At 40.8% G+C, this 16,199-nt stretch overlaps 2 protein-coding genes across 8 annotated transcripts in view; one reads left to right on the plus strand and one right to left on the minus strand.

Annotated features, from left to right (window-relative positions):
* The window catches only part of wdfy4 (WDFY family member 4), a 39,871-nt gene extending 36,006 nt beyond the window's left edge, over positions 1-3,865 (plus strand). For all 7 annotated transcript variants that reach the window (XM_031874868.1, XM_031874878.1, XM_031874827.1 and 4 more), the window contains 7 exons: positions 406-563; positions 1,205-1,363; positions 1,439-1,618; positions 1,853-2,035; positions 2,509-2,596; positions 3,246-3,375; positions 3,554-3,865. In XM_031874868.1, coding sequence (XP_031730728.1) covers positions 406-563; positions 1,205-1,363; positions 1,439-1,618; positions 1,853-2,035; positions 2,509-2,596; positions 3,246-3,375; positions 3,554-3,617 — 962 coding nt within the window. In that variant the 3' untranslated portion in view covers positions 3,618-3,865. The remainder of the gene's footprint in view (positions 1-405; positions 564-1,204; positions 1,364-1,438; positions 1,619-1,852; positions 2,036-2,508; positions 2,597-3,245; positions 3,376-3,553) is intronic.
* A 2,179-nt stretch (positions 3,866-6,044) lies between these two features.
* Positions 6,045-14,184, minus strand: vstm4a (V-set and transmembrane domain containing 4a). Its single transcript, XM_031871623.1, has 8 exons — positions 14,005-14,184; positions 12,172-12,618; positions 9,049-9,102; positions 8,822-8,929; positions 8,666-8,699; positions 8,382-8,527; positions 7,116-7,183; positions 6,045-6,365 (listed from the first exon to the last, which is right to left on the minus strand). The coding sequence occupies exons 1-8, from the start codon at positions 14,051-14,053 to the stop codon at positions 6,213-6,215; spliced, it is 1,059 nt and encodes a 352-aa protein (XP_031727483.1). The 5' UTR covers positions 14,054-14,184; the 3' UTR covers positions 6,045-6,212.
* Positions 14,185-16,199: the final 2,015 nt, after the last annotated feature.

Consider the following 16,199-nt stretch of genomic DNA (forward strand, 5'->3'; position numbering starts at 1 on the left):
ATACTGTGTCTGGAAAAAGAGGTTGTGGTCCTGGAGAGACGCCGATATATATATAACTTGTGCTGTCCAGGATGCAGGTGTCCCCGCCGGACAGAGCCTCAGCTTGTTGTAACCCGGGAATAGCTGTTTTAATTGCCCAGTTTTCTCTGGTCAATTTAATGAAATTCTTCACAAGTTTACTGAGCTACCAAACTCTTTAATGTGATGTTTTTGAAGAGCAATTACCTTCATTTGGCCAGGCAAGTTTATTCAGGTATACATAAGGCAGAATGAGGTCACTTTTTCTATTTTCTTTACACCATAACTTTTTTATGGTTTAACTGACGATTACAAAACGATTACTTTGTTCTATAACGTCTTGCTGATGGTGCAGCACTCTCAGTATCACTGTAAACCTTTCTGCAGAGCTGCCGAGAGGCCCGGTAGGTCAGATACTGTGTCTGGAAAAAGAGGTTGTGGTCCTGGAGAGAAGCCGTCTCTTCCTGTCTCCTCTGTCGGGCTACTTCTTCAGCTGGGGCTTCCCTGACTACAGCTGTGCCTTTGGAAACTATGCAACTGAAAAGGTATAATTGTCAGCCTTTACAAGTAGGTCAAGTTTACATTGTTTGTGTTATTGCACAACCTTGTAACTAGAACTACATTTTAACCAACATACATATGAAACAGCTCACTGGTTGTGGGTAAAGCTACACACAGTCAGCTAAACAGTATCAGCTGTCTCTGACATCACTAGTCACGCTCAATCAAAACAGTGAGGCCGTCTTTATGACCTGCCAGGCTTCAACTCACTTCAGAGCGCTACACACTGCTGTGTTAGCTGTGTCGACTGATTTCTTGACAGCTATTTAGATACTTACTTAAATAGTCATTTAACCACACAATACCTGGCAATGCCATCTCCTGCTTGATGTCTCAGCGATGTCTTGGTTTCTGTTTTGTTGGTTTGTCTGTTTTGATGAGTTTACTACACTATATACATACAATGCTGTAAGATACTTTGGGGAGCCTAGGTACAAGGGTAATATTAACAACATCATAATTTATCACATTAAAAAAATATAGATTCCTTGACAATCACAAGTCTGCATCACATTCACTGATGAAATATGAAATATGCTAAAACATACCCATAAACTCACGTTATCATGTGTACTTAATTCACACACAAAGTCGTAACGGTCCACTCGTGTATGTCCATCTCCAGACCTTTGCTGTGTGTGAGAGTTTGTGTGACTGGGGGGAGATGCTGTGCGCCGCCTGTCCCAACCAGACAACCATCGTCACTGCAGGAACCAGCACTGTGGTGTGTGTGTGGGATGTAGCTGTCAACAAGGACAAACTCACTCGCATGAAACTCAGACAGGTTAGTTTGCAGTGGAAGTGTTGAACGGTAACATGCACATACACACTCGGAATAACACTGACTCTTTTTTTTCAGCCGTTATACGGACACACGGACTCTGTGACATGCCTGGCTGTGTCCGAGGTCCACAGCTTGATAGTAAGTGGCTCTCGTGACCTCACCTGTATCCTGTGGGATACAGAGGAGCTAAGCTACATCACCCAGTTAGCAGGACACACGACCAGCATCTCTGCACTGGCTATCAATGAACTCACTGTAAGTCCACCTTCTTGATCTCCTTTTTTTGTATTTCTCTAGCTCTCCTCTGGAACTCTATTGTTCTTCTGTTCTTTGTCATTTTTGGATCAGTGTTGTCATGTTGTTCCTCTTCATTCAGCTTCCTCAGCATGAGGAAGAGAGGATTCTCATTGTCGACACCATGCATTCCCTCTTTGTGTGCATCTCTGTCTTTGTGCAAATGGGAGTCAACACTATATTATTCTGTCCAAGGGTGAGATTGCGTCATGTGCAGGACCTCTGCTCCACCTATGGACCATGAAGGGTCAGCTGTTGACCTGCACGGACACGTCCTGCGGGCCTCAGGCAGACATCCTGTGTGTCAGCTTCACACAGCAACACCAGTGGGATGCGAAGAACGTCATCGTCACTGGCTGTGCAGACGGCATCATACGGGTGAGGTTTTTCTGTATGCTTGTATTAATGTAATAGACATTGTCTCTCATACACACAGCCTTTTGTATGACTAATAGATCAGCGGGAGATTCTGCTTTCTTTTTATATTGTTTTCAAATGTGGTTTGAATGCGGCATTACTTTGGTGGGAGCCTCGCAGGTAACGGCTTGGATGTCCATCAAGGTATTAATAACCGCATATGTTTCGTGTGGGGTGGGGGGGACTGCTTTTGTGTTGGATTAATATAAGCACATACTACCTCTCTGCAATCACAGCTGCAAACTCTAAATTGGGCTTCACTTGGGAGTGGGTGCCCATACCACATGCACAACACAAACACACGGTATTATTACTTTATTATTACCTTGAGTTATGGGATGTGTGTGTGTGCGCGCGCGTTGGTGGTTATGTGAGTGTGATTGTTATGTTGAATTATGTCTGATTTTGCTACTCGTTATGTGTCCCTCATACAGATATGGAAGACAGAGTACACCAGAACACAATTACCTGGCCCTCCAGAAGAGCCTGTGTCCCCGGGGCAAGACCGAACAGAGAGAGACGGTAATGTTACTGGCAGTAGGATGGGATATACATATAGGTATTTTATCTATAACAACACAGATTATGGAAGTGTCTGACAGTAGCAAAACAGTGCGACTCACTATTGCGACTGCACAAAAGGAAATTATTCTTGTGTTTTGTGTTTCAAAAGAAGCCCATCGCTATCTAATTAGATAAATCCTTAAGTGTGAGATGATTATTTTTAACCGCTCATCTCAGAGCTAGAAAGTGTTGTTCCAGATGAGAGCTTGTAATGCTTACCCCATCCCTCACTAGCATTAGGGCTAGCAGGAATTATTTTGTTATAAAGTTATTAAACATAGAGGCAGTAGACACTGATGAGTAATTCTGCTGACGTGTGTGTGCGTGTATAATTTAGAAAGCAATAATACCCAGATCCAATTTGGCATACGTTGGTTACAGCCTCGCGTCACCTCATAGGAGTATTATGCCTGGCAAATTACATTGAGGCAAGTCTTTACGTAACACTGAAGCATTTATATTCGAGGGATTTTTCTCCCTTTAGCGGCCCGCTGACCGCAGATAAACACTCTTTCTTTTGAGGGGACCGCTGGGTCAGGGATACAGACTGGGTGGAACACCTGCCCTGTGATCTAGTAATGAATGAGGGTTGATGATGTATCCACAGTGAGCAGCTCATGCCAGGTTAAAGGCTGGGAGAGACATCTGGTATTATGTCAAGAGATGAGCAGAAGTCAAGCTGTGCCGCAGCGCCGCAGCAAGAATAGTCCGGCCATCACAGCGCTGGCCATATCCAGGTACAGTAAATATCATGCACCTGCTCACAGCAAAGAGAGGAGGGATTTAGTTTACATTTGCAAACTTTGAAAATATTTTGATTTAAATACACTTTTGAAACTGACTGATTGGAAAACAATTTACATATCCTCTCTGATTTCAATGATTTTCATCATTTAAACTCTCTCTTCTGTGCAGGAGCCATGCTACTTTGTTGGCAGGGGATGCCTGGGGCCGAGTTTTCACCTGGACCTGTGAGTGAGAGGTGGCAGGGATTGAACACAATCATGCCTCCAGCTTCCATTTTACACACAGACTCTGACACAGAAAATCCATCAGTGTCTAAGGCCTGTTCTGTGTGTGCATTCAGCAAGAACTATTACAATATATGGTACGTTCAAGTCTCAGACAATATAGAATATTTTATCTCCTACACTGATATTTCATTCTGTATTTATCTTTGTTAATACTGAATTTCATCAAATGAATAAAACTACTGACAACCAATTGCATAAATCTTCTCCTGTGAGTGTCTGTGATTTTGATTATAACTGAATTCTTGGTTGGCCAGGATGTTTTTATTTTTCAATTTAATTTTCATCTAAGATTCATAAAGGTGAATCCAGAAGGACACTGGCTTAACTTCTCCAGAGCTGCTGGGTGAATTTGCAAAAGAATGTGATGTAAAAAAAAAAAAGCATTTAATAACTTTAAAACAATCATTTAAATGAACCTTTTGCTGCTCCAGCAAAGCTTACGAGGGTGCACAGCAGAGGCTTGTGGTGGAAGTGGGCAAGCTTCAAGCTGAATGACGAACAAGAGCGTGCATGCTCAGCCAATGTTCCTGAGAAATGGAGCGTTTTGATAGCATTGTAGAGCTCCAGCAGTTCACTTCCCACGAAATGCACAACGAGCATCCATGATCATAAAAGGTTTGACATGCACATGTCAGCATTTTGTGCTATGGGGGTTTGTAGCGCTTTGCTTTGGTACATGTTTGTGGTATCAACAATTCTGGATGTGTTTTCAATCTGCTTTCTAATGTGGTATTTATGAGTACTTGAGCATTTGACTGCTTTTCCATGATCATGGCAGATGTGTGTGTGTTGTGGATGATGTCAAATATGTTTGGGCCTTGTTGAGGTATGCTCTCTGTTTGTCACAGCTTTGTGTGCGTGTGTGTGGTTGTGGGGGTGGTTGTGTTTATGGCTAGCCAAGGCCTTTTTAGCCACATCAGACAGACAAACATTGATCCTAATCTTTCAGTGGAAAAGTACAATTCTGACATTCCTTAATCAATGCACTTATATTCTAATAAATAAGTCAGCGTTTCACATGATGGTAGATTGTGGAGGCTTTCTGTGTCTGCCTTTCTTGCTCGCTCTCTCATGCACATGCACCACCGCTCTCTATCATAAAGGAAGAGGTCTTTCTCTTTAACCTTTGTGTGTGTGGCTAATTGTGCTAAGTGGAGTAGCTTAATAGAGTGGAAAATAGTCCTCATCATTTTCCCAGAGAGCAAGCAATGACCTTCTCTAAAGCTAACGGCCATCTCCATTCTCTCTACATCACTGGTTTTATGATCTGAAATGTCAAACCATTGGGTTCCTCAGAATAATTAAATCAAATAAATTATTGCACCTAGGCAGAACCATCTTGTAGCCTAACCCAATTATAATGCACTGTAAAGCTAATTATTAACCATGATTACAATTAGTCTAATTTGAATAAATGTAGTCATTAGCGGGTTCATCCAAGTCAGTGAGTCTGAACTGTGGGGGATGATGGTCTCTCTCTCTCGATCTCTCCCACTCACAGAGAGAGGTGCATGGAGAAAGAGAATGATGCACATCAACACCCTTTTATCTTCATCCCATTTTTCACCACACACTGACCTTCACAGAATGGCCTACACCCTTCACCTTTCTTGGGTACTTGAGGCATATTGCGAGCTGCTTCCAGGATTTATATTTGCTGTTCATCCCTTTGCCGTGTCGCACAAAATCCACGATAAGCACCACTGAGTGCACTGCAGCTGTTTGTAATATTTCATTGGTTTGTCTTTTGTTGTGTGAAAGAGATTTTGCTTGTTGTGACCCCAGATAAATTATAGACCAATCTAGCGAAGACCAATCCACTTTAAAAACGGATGATTTAAAACAGTATTTATATGACTCAAAGACTGTCAGGCCCAGGGCATATATTTATTAATTTGGAGTATTAGTACTATAATTATAAATGCATTTGAAAAGTGCCTTATGATACTGCAGTAAGAGAGCCTGAACAACAGCTTGTATCCAAATAGTCTCCTGAGTTTATACAGAATAGTTAACAGTAAGAGCGTTCTATAAACATCTGGCTCACAGGCCAGCAATGCCAACAAACAAAACAACAGAATTATAAGACCCCACAACTGCTGTGCTGGAATGGATCTGTGCCGAGTTAATACAAAACCCTCATTTACCAACAGTTGTAGCGTACAGTCCTCCCACAGTCCAAAGACATGCAGCTTAGGTTATTTGGAGACTCGAAATTGCCCGTAGGTGTGAATGTGAGCGTGAATGTTTGTCTGTCTCTACATGTGCCCTGCGATGAACTGGCGACCTGTCCAGGGTGTACCCTGCCTTCGCCCAATGTCAGCTGGGATCGGCTCCAGCGCCCCGCGACCCTGAACAGGATAAGCGGTTTGGATAATGAATGAATGAAAGAATGAATGAATGAATGTAGCGTACAGCCAAAAAAACATTATGCTAAATGCCATACTGATAGTTCATAAATATTGTCCTTTGGTTGCCACTCAGTTCAGTTGCCCTCACCGGGAGGTACCATGACATCCATGTGTCCAGAGCTGCTGTGCTTACAGCTGTTTTTCCTGGAAGATGATCTGAGCGTACACAGTGTCTGGGTTGGAGGCAGTGGGGTCAGGACTGGAGGAGGCTGGGGGCTCTGGCCTTTGTCTGACCAGCTCCAGTTCTGCATATGTCAGACTGTCTTCCTGTGATACTCGAGGCTGGAGGAGGGAGGGAAAGAGTGCAAGAATATTGAAGGAATTTATCCCAGAGACAAGGCAAAGATAATCTTATGTCAAAATAGTGAGCATTTTGGAAAAAAAGACGTGTATAGGGAGTGTATGCATCCTGTCTGCATTTAATATTGTTGAGCAAACATTCTTCCACTTTCCATGGGAAGCATCCCCTTAGTTCTTTTCAGCTGCAGACGGTGTTTACAGGACATCTTGGAACATCCAGTTTACTCGGAAAAACATTTGGTACAATAGGAGTCCTGTCCAACATACTCAGGTCCTCCTAGTTGCACTAATCCAATCAATATGTCCGTGCAAAAGAAATGCTCACAACTCCGGCGCTTTGTTTCGCTACACAATCACGAGAACGGCATCAGTAGAAAAATACTGATGATCCTTAGTTTGAGTAGTTTTGAGTTGACATTTTTATTGTAGATATAAAACCAACGAAGCACTCTAAATAAATAATTGTGTTTGAGAAGCAATAAAGCTAAATAGAATTATCAAGCTCATAACTGAATGAAGAGACAGCAATAAACTCCTGTAGACAATCGTGCAGTCGTGAGACATATTCCCTCTTGCATGTGCCTCAATAACAACTTTGCGCATGAGAAAACATTTTCAAAATGTTAATAAATACATCTGAACTGTTCTGTTAAGTTAATATGTTTCATAAAGGATTGTATGGGTGAAGTGGACATTGGTGTTTGTATGATGGGTGAGAACAAGAAGACTTACAGTGGAGGAACTCCTGAGCTGAGTCTTTAACCTTCGGGGCTTCTGAGGTCTCTTTGCAGCAACAGGCACTGAAATAAAGAGACGACCCCAATTTACTCAAAAATAAACAACAAAGAAAATCCTTCACAACCACTTTTATATTAAATCTAGTTTATAACAGAAATAGCATTTTCAGCATCAGTGTTAATTTTACATCAGATTAACTAAGCAGTTTTTGTCAGGGAAATTGAATTGTGCTAGATATATTATTCTCTGTGTTTGTACTTGCTGGTCATTTATTCTATTTTTCTTTATCCAACAATTGTTTTTTTGGGATAGGAGCCCCCCCCTGTGACTCTCGTGTCTCCAGTGTGTTTAGATATGAGAGGAAACTCAAACTTTCAACACGTTTCCTTTCTATGGAGTGACACACTATTAATTGTGCACCCATGTGTGAAAATATATTTGTGTTTCAAATGAATATAAGGTTCAATATGTAATATTGCAGCAACTTCCATTAGATCAGCGAGAATATCCTCTACACGAGACTGTACAATACCATTTTGCTGCACTACTTTTGGTCAATCAGCCTTCTCTGTAAAAGCAACACACCAGTGAAACACCCTGCCTGAAGGTGTGAGGAGCTGCAGCTCTATTAGCACTTTTAAATCCAACTTAAAAAGTCTTTTAAAAACTGCACACACTGAACTCAATTCTTGTGGTCTTTTCTGACTTGATTTTATTGACAAACACTCATTTTTGATGTGCTATTTGTGTGTAGCGTTGTATTGGATGTCTTGTATGTTTTTTGTGGTATATCTCTGTATTATGTCTTTTCCTTTTACTGTGTTATTGTCTTGTCCTTGTTGATCTGCCAAGGGACTGCAGATACAAATTAGCTTAAGCTACAATCTGGTACAGTGCATCGAATGGAGACATTTATGTTTAAACTGTACATGGTCCCTTTTCAATAAATTAAATTAATAAATATAATTAGGACTTTGATCACTGCATTAGGATACATGTTTGTTTTTTTTCTCCGATTTTTGTGAAATACTGAACACTCTTACCTCTCCAGGCCGACAAAACAACCATTAAATTAGGCATTCTGAAAATGCTCTTTAAACTGCTCATAACTCATGTCCACACTGGGGCCATATTTAACCTGTGACGTGGGGTCACAAGTTTGCTTTATTTTAAAAGGTCACAAGGCAATACAATTGGGGAACCACTGAAGAATTACATTTCTCCCAGAGAATACATTGTGCACTTCAAATGTCACTTTACCTTTGGCTGGTATGTGTGGTGGTGGCACCTCGGGGAGTTTAGGTGCTGCTGCTGCTCTTCTGTCAGGTTTCTGTCTTGTGTGTTGCCTTTGGGCTCTTGGGGAGGAACCAGAGGAACTGCTGGAGCTGGTCACAGTCTCTCCTGAGCTGCATGGAGCAGATGAGTTTTTAAAGTTTTAATTACATCAATGATTATTTAGATTGATCTGTCAATTATTTTTGCAATAGATCAATTGATAATCTGGCTTGTTTTTTTACAGCACTAGTTATAATAGCATACTGCACCTGCTTTCTGGACACTTCACTAGAAGGTAACTATCTGTGGAGAAAGTAGCAGAAAAGGTCATGTTGATTTAACAGCAAAGTTGTTTTGAATAGAAAAAACGGAAATATAAAGTTATAAATGTAAAGTTACTAACAGAAAACAAATGATGGTTTCACCTTTGAGCCTGTGTCTCCTGTGAAGGTATTGGCAGGTGAGAACCAGAGTGAACAGGAAGATGGACAGCAGGCCCAGTGAGCAAATCAGCACAGCACACAAATACACATCTATAAAACAAAAACATGTAACTCCTTAAAAAAAGCATCGTAACAGCAGCGTTATTTATCAAAGTAAGACTTGTATGTGGTGAAGTAAAGCAGAAGAAAGACTGGAGATGAAACAGTACCTGCATATAAACGCCACAGTCCTTCACTGCCACCATCCTCGAAAGTGAAGTGCACTGGAGAAAAATGTCCAAAAGAACGTAAGTAAAAATAATATGTTAAGGGTAGAAAACTGTACCCAGACTAAGTATCTTTTTTTAAATTGCTGTTGTCTGAGGGCACTGTCTCAACACAGCAGACAGCCTCAGTGGTTTCCATAAATATCAAAACTGCAAATGAAGGGAGATTCTGCTGCAGCATCAGCCAAACCCACCACACACACACACACACACACACACACACACACACACACACACACACACACACACACACACACACACACACACAGAGAGGCCTGGTTGTATTGCTGTTCTTGGACAGTGTTTGGGGGTTCCCCATTGCTCTGCATTTCCACTGCTTTTGTTGGTTGCTTCACAATCGTTTAATGTTGCAATTGTCTTGTGCGTGCTTACAAGTGTGAAACAGGAAAGAATAGGAAGTTGTTGGCAGTGTGTGTGTCAATGAATGATGGGTTGTATATAGGTCAGGGGTATTTAGCAAGAGGTTGAGGAGAGAGTGAGCAGAGGCTATGTACATAAATTACTTAGTGTCCCCGTAATGGGTTTTTAATATGTCTTTTAAACACAGGTTGATAAACATATTAATAAGAAATGATAAGATATTAACTCTAATTGACTTCTAGCCTGTTTCCAGACCGCTGAACTGCCTGCAGAATTGTCAAATGTGGTCTTGGCAGTCTGAATATCACGTTAATTAATGTCACACAATGGCTTTTGTGTGAGCAAAAATGGAAAGCTGGATCAGATGTTTGATCAGTTTTACAGGCAGAAAAAAGCAGAAGATGTATAGAAGCAACACAAGTCGTGTGTTTTTGAAGATACTGCTGTGTTCGATTAGATCTTTATTCACCTAATTATTTCTAAAATATGTATCCAGTCCAAGTTTGATCATAGACATAACAAGGAAACGGGCTTTGTCACAATGCATACAAAGGCCCTGCAATATGCTGTTTTTCAAATCCTTAAATGTAATTATTTTTTTTTGTCTTGTTAATTTAATGTCATAATTATGGAGGGCCAATCTATGATGTTTTTTGGACTGCATTAGGCTGTATGGTGTTCCTGTTATATTGTCCACTGTTAACCACAAAATGAGAAGTAATGACAGATCTGTAAACTGTGGTCTAACTTATCTAATGAAGTGAAGGGCTACATTTAACAGGCATCTCTTGGCAATGTGAGCAGTTAACGGTTAATGTATAAGTCAACCACATATCTGACCTTTTACACTGTGGTTAACCACTTACCCCAAGTTCACAGGTTGGCTGTTGGGGAGCTATTAAAGTACACACGCTCTACAGATGAGTCTACACAAGCTCAAGTTTATACTGCATAGGTTTTCATTTAAAGCCGAAAACCATCAGGTACAGATTTAGGCTCATCTGCTTTCCCCCCCATCAGTGCAGCTGTGAAGACACGACGCAGAAAGATTAACCAACCGCTGAAATCGGCATGGTTAGAAACTTGAAGTCAGAGAGCAGAGTTAAATAAGTTTTATTCCAACCGTACAGAGAGTCTGCTCATTTTTCCAGTTTAAAAAAGCAGAAATCACTCAACCATTAGTTCTGAAGTTGTGGTTGAGATGTTGTGCATGTGGGAGAGGACAAACGTATCTAATGCAATTATATCAGTGGGGTGTGGTCTTTGCTCTGAGATCTGCAGAATGAAATTTAGAGACGGGGGTTCCCTGGATAACATTACAAGTTAGTTTTCTCTCTATCCTTACAATATCAGCTCTCATGTCTCTGGTTCTGTGGTCAATGCATGTCGGAGATGCCTGAGGTTGTGTGGCTTCCTTAGCGGGACACTGTCCTGAATATAGGGCAGGGCGTTGTCAGATGGTTCTCTCCGACTCAAACCACTACGCTTTTCTGGCGTAAAACAAGTCAAAGGTAAAGTGTGCAACGGTGTCAGGCGAAGGCACACTTATAGCACGGTATAGCAGCGTCTTTGCTGTCTATTGAACCCCTTTATCCAGTGCATCACACTGTGACAGATGGCCTTCCCATCAATCCAGTTAAATCAGAGGAAGGATCGTGCAGTGTAAAGAAATATATATTACTGCTTGTGATTTGAATTAGTTCGTATTAACCTGATTTATTCAACTTGTTTATTACATATTGGCACAGACTAAATACGTTCCACTGCAACCGAATTCTCCGGTAAATTTTCTCCTGAGGCTCGCATGAAAATAAACCCGGAATGCTGACGTCATGTAATGCAGAGTTTTTGAACAAAGCCAGCTCAGCAACACTCTACCTTCTACTCCTCACACTCGTACACAGAGAGTGATATTGTTGAGGGTGTTTTGGCTGCGTGAGCTCATTGTTTTGAGATGGAAATGCCAGAGGATTGGGGTCACACTCAGACACATGTACAGCATAAAGCGCAGCTAGAGTCAGAAAATACATGCAACACATTTCTATTTGGTCCTGTCCTTTTAAAAAAAAAAACTGTTGCTTTTCCTTTATGCGGTTATTTCCATTGCCAGATAGCATGGACAGCATGTCTCAGCTGAGTGTGTGTGGCTGTAAGGGAACTCGTTGGAAAGGAATATTCCATGGAAAACATTGTCAGATTAATAACCCCAGAAGTCCCCTTTAGGTTTGATTCTCTTTTGTCAGTGATCAGGGTTGCACAACGGTATTAAAAAAAAGAAATAAATGTAAAAGACTTTTTTCATTTATTCTCAAAGGCCAAATGGTGTACAACACAATGCACACTTTTTCTGTTTTGCCAGATGGTCATGAGAGATAGATTTGTTTTTTCTTTACTCGCCGAAGCTAAGATTAAATTAAATATTAAATTGATGTTGAATAAATTCCCTTGCATTTGATCTGACAAAAGGCTAAAAAGTGAATGCAATCTGACCCCCTTATCTGCTTTGTTTCACTCTCTGGTTCACTTTTGGCTTGCCCTCCATCAGGAGATACCACCGAGGAAGGGGTCTTAACCCCACCCCGCCAAAAGGACTTTCACCTCATTATCATCCAGAATGGGGCCCTGGCCCTTTCAATAGACAATGTGACATGGAGTGCATATGTGTTAGAGGTCACAATTAATTACCTGTCAGCTGTGTGGTGCTGGTACCATTGGATGACGCTCTCCATGTGTTTCTGTGTTTGCGAATCTCTTGAACCCTGCAGGAGTAGAAACCCTGGTCCATCCCTGCTGTCACATTGAGAATCTGCAACCGGTACAACTCTCCCTCCGTTTCCTCATACAGACGAAACTTTAGCTGGGGGAAACGACGGGTGTAGTTCCCGTACAGCTTCATTTTCTTCATGCCCGTCTTCACGATCAGAAACTGAGAGGCCTCGAGTGCAGGAGGAGAGGGGGAGGGAGGGGGCACGAGAGTGGGAGCAGCAAGAGGAGAAAAGAACCAGCGTAGGATGAGGACGCTGCCGCTCCTCTTTCTCTGAGACACCAGGCAGGAGAGTGTCACGTTGTCTTTCTCTGTTACCATGACAACAGGCCCAGGGGTCACCGTCACATTCAGGCCATGACACACCTCTGTTGAAAAAAAAAAGTTATATTTATATATTGTTTTGTTATAATTATATATGGTTTTGTTATAATTATATATGGTTTTATTATAATTATATATTGTTTTGTTATATTTATATATTGTTTTGTTATAATTATATAAAAATAATATATTTATTTATATTTCGTTTTTGCATACTCTATTGAATGTGTTGTTTTTTTGATATGTGTGCTTGTTGTATTGTGTATGGTAAATCATTTTTTGTGTTATGACCAAACCAAACTATAAAACAAGCTTTCCAAGCATAAGGAAACTCAGAATACTGTGATCTGGTAGCTTGTGTGACCCCTCCCTGCTAGTTAAATTAGTAATTAACTAGAGTTGCTAATGAGCCTCACAAGGGAAAAGTCTGACTTCATTTTTGCAAGATGTTTGATTTCCTGCCAATTAAACATAATTGTAGTATTTAGACGAAGTATGTTTATATGCACACCCACAGTGGCTGCTTGGATTTATAGTTTTCAGAGCTCTCACTATCACTGGTTTTACTTGTGACATTCCATCACTGGATGGGAATTCAGTCTGTAACAGCTAGAAAGTGTTGGAGGACTGAGAGTCGGAAAACTAAAACACACTTTGTGTGCCCCTTCACTTCCCTTGAGGTACTTTTATTCTACCGCCAGCTGGGTCAGGTCTGTCTAGAAGAGACATGAAGTCTGGACACAATATGTGTAAGCAGACAGGCAAAGAGAATCTACAGGTGGGAAACATTTGTCTTCAGTGGGGTACAGCACGAAAGAGGCAAAGAGAAACACTACAAGATAACAGGGACCATCTGGGCTGCCTTGCTGGGGTTTTTGTTTGTTTTTTTGTTTGTAGCTGTGTTGGTTGGGGAATCTCCCTAAGGGTACACTATGTAATGTGACAACAAAAGCAGCAAGAGGGACTCAAACCAAACACAAAACGTAACATAATGAAAAGATTATAAGGCAGGAGATATGAGTTGTAAATCCACTTAATGGCCGTTTATAGAATGAAAATTATACTGAGCTTTTCACTGATCACAGGAAACAAACTTGCTTAACTCCACAACTGGTTTGCTTTTAAACAAAGCCATATTCGGCCAGTTTGCAAAAGACCCTTCTGTTGTGTCAATATTGTTGCCAAAAATGTCATGACAATTATTGCACTTAAAACTTTTAGTTGTTGTAGAGACACAGACTATTAGGATGTGTCTTTTCTAATGTTTGACATTATTTTTATGCTACAAAGTCAACTCAAAATGTATGGTTGCACAGTGGTGCATACTAGATGATAGATTAAGTTACTACTTTAGACACATTCACTTACTTTCTGTCTTGCCTGCTTGCTCTCTTTCTTACTGGTTATTGCTGTAAACAAGGTAAACTTACCTATGACCAGAGCCTTAGTCAGGACAAGGACCACTATAGAGAAGTACATTTTCCACAATCAGCGAATCCATAAACCCAGACAACTGCACAGCCCTTACACAAGCAGCTACATTCAAAACAGAGCCTGACCGGACAACCCACCAGAGCCCTTACACACTATTAACTCTTCTCCTCTTTCTCCTCTTTTCTGTGTAATATGAAACAGTAAATGCTCTGTTCCCACTTAGAAACTCCCACTCACTCTCCCAGTACTCTCTCTCTCTCTCTCTCTCTCCCTCCCTCTCTCTCTTTCTCTGTGTGTCCTGCAAAACGTAGGAAATGTCATTTCCTGTGTTCCTGTGAAGTGTCTTGGACTGCTGCCCCAAACCTCAGAATTCTAAAGCGATTGGTCAAGTCTCGTGGTTTGTGTGCGTGCATGCGCCTGTCACATTGTGTGTCATTTTGTAAAACGTATACAGTAAAGCGCTGAACATGCTGCATTTCCGTCGCCCAAGTTAATGTCCATGCATGTGAGCTTTGTGTTTGTGTCTGCGTGCATGTGTTCCTCTGGATATGTGCGTGTGTGTGCTGGGACCTCTCCCTGTCTGGCTGCTGGACAGAGTGGCATGGGCTTGTCTCTGGCTGTGGTTGTCAGCCTGTCCCAGTGGTATGAAGCCTGCTGCTTTATTGGGCAGGCTAAACTGCTGAGGCAGGGCTTCTGCTGGCGCTTCGAGCTCTGCCAAAGCCAAATGGAATTACACAACAGATTTAACCCTTCAGGTTGTATTGTCTTATGAAGCATGGATTCTATGGAAAATGAACTGGCTGGGTTGATGAGGTGGTTTGATCTATTTTTGATCTTGACAAAATCTTTTGTTTTGAAAAAAACATTTTTATTTTATGTACAGCCAAGCTGTTGCCCAATAATTATCAATTGAGTAAAAATGCCAAAATGATAGTTAGATAAATATTTTGTCTTCTTAAAACTACCTCTTTTACTTGGGGTTTCCCTCAAGTTTTCCTTTCCATAAGTCTTAAGTTCAAGTCTTGCTCCAGTGGACGAGTCGCTCTTTTCTGCCCTACAGTGGTCAAAGCAGGTTACTGCTTCTCAGGGGATCAACAATATTTTGTATCTGGGGAGCGTAGGCAGGAATTCTCAACACAGCCGTGTACATTTAATCCGAGTTGGTGAATCAAGGCAAATCAAAGAAAAGACATTTTCATACGATTATTTCCTTCATTGGATCCCATAGGTATACTAGGCAAAGACACAAATGTCATTAACAAAATGTTATTTTCTCTTTTTGTGTTAGCTAACTCTCTAAGGAGATATTATTGTACTCTGTCAATAACACTTTGTAATTGCCTTATGCATTTTTTTTTAATGCACTAAAAAGACTCTCATTCAGACCCTGGGTACATTTCAAGAAAACAGGATGGCAGCGGTAGTAATATTATATTGTTATTACAGCCCTCTGACTAGTAAAATGAAATCAACATGTAGAAGCAATCTTTTATATTTCTTTTTTTTTTATTTATAACCTTTACAATGTGATTTTGAAAGACAGTCATTGTGGTGAGAAATGATTTGGTTGAATGAAGTGTGTTTTTATTGCCTGAATTAGTACACGTCACTCTACTGTTTCACAGCACCGCAGAAACATTCTCACAAACTTCCAACTTTAAAAATGGACTACTGTATGAAATTAAACCTTAAAAACAGCAATAATCACATCATCATCTTTTTACTTTGACACAGTGGTTGAATACACAAACTATTCTGTACACCATCTGGCGATATTTGATTGACGCTGTGGGTTTGACAATATTTCATGCATCACAAATTGGCAGAAGTAGGCTTTCTCCAGTGAGACAAAAATAATAAAAGCTCAAGCAAACCTGCCTATGTTCATAGAAGAAACCAATGTTTCTTCAAATTACTAAATACTATTGACACACTGTTGCTGTTTCATGTATGATAACATACTTCTAGGTTTAGGAGGCAACGGGATACTGATCATTCTGTCTACACAAGAAACACATCTTAGCTTCTCACATTCAAACGTCAAATGGAATGGTGAACTTCTCTGTAACACAATAAATAGCTCAACTGTGATTCTCCAAAATCAACAGCAGCAGTTTAACAGCATGTCATGGGGACTTTTTGAAAACTACAAACCTAAAACATACTGAGACTATTTTCACTTGAAAAAGTA

This window comes from Anarrhichthys ocellatus, unplaced genomic scaffold, assembly GCF_004355925.1.
Source record: "Anarrhichthys ocellatus isolate YVR2014 unplaced genomic scaffold, GSC_Weel_1.0 scaffold3, whole genome shotgun sequence".
NCBI classification, from domain to species: domain Eukaryota; kingdom Metazoa; phylum Chordata; class Actinopteri; order Perciformes; family Anarhichadidae; genus Anarrhichthys; species Anarrhichthys ocellatus.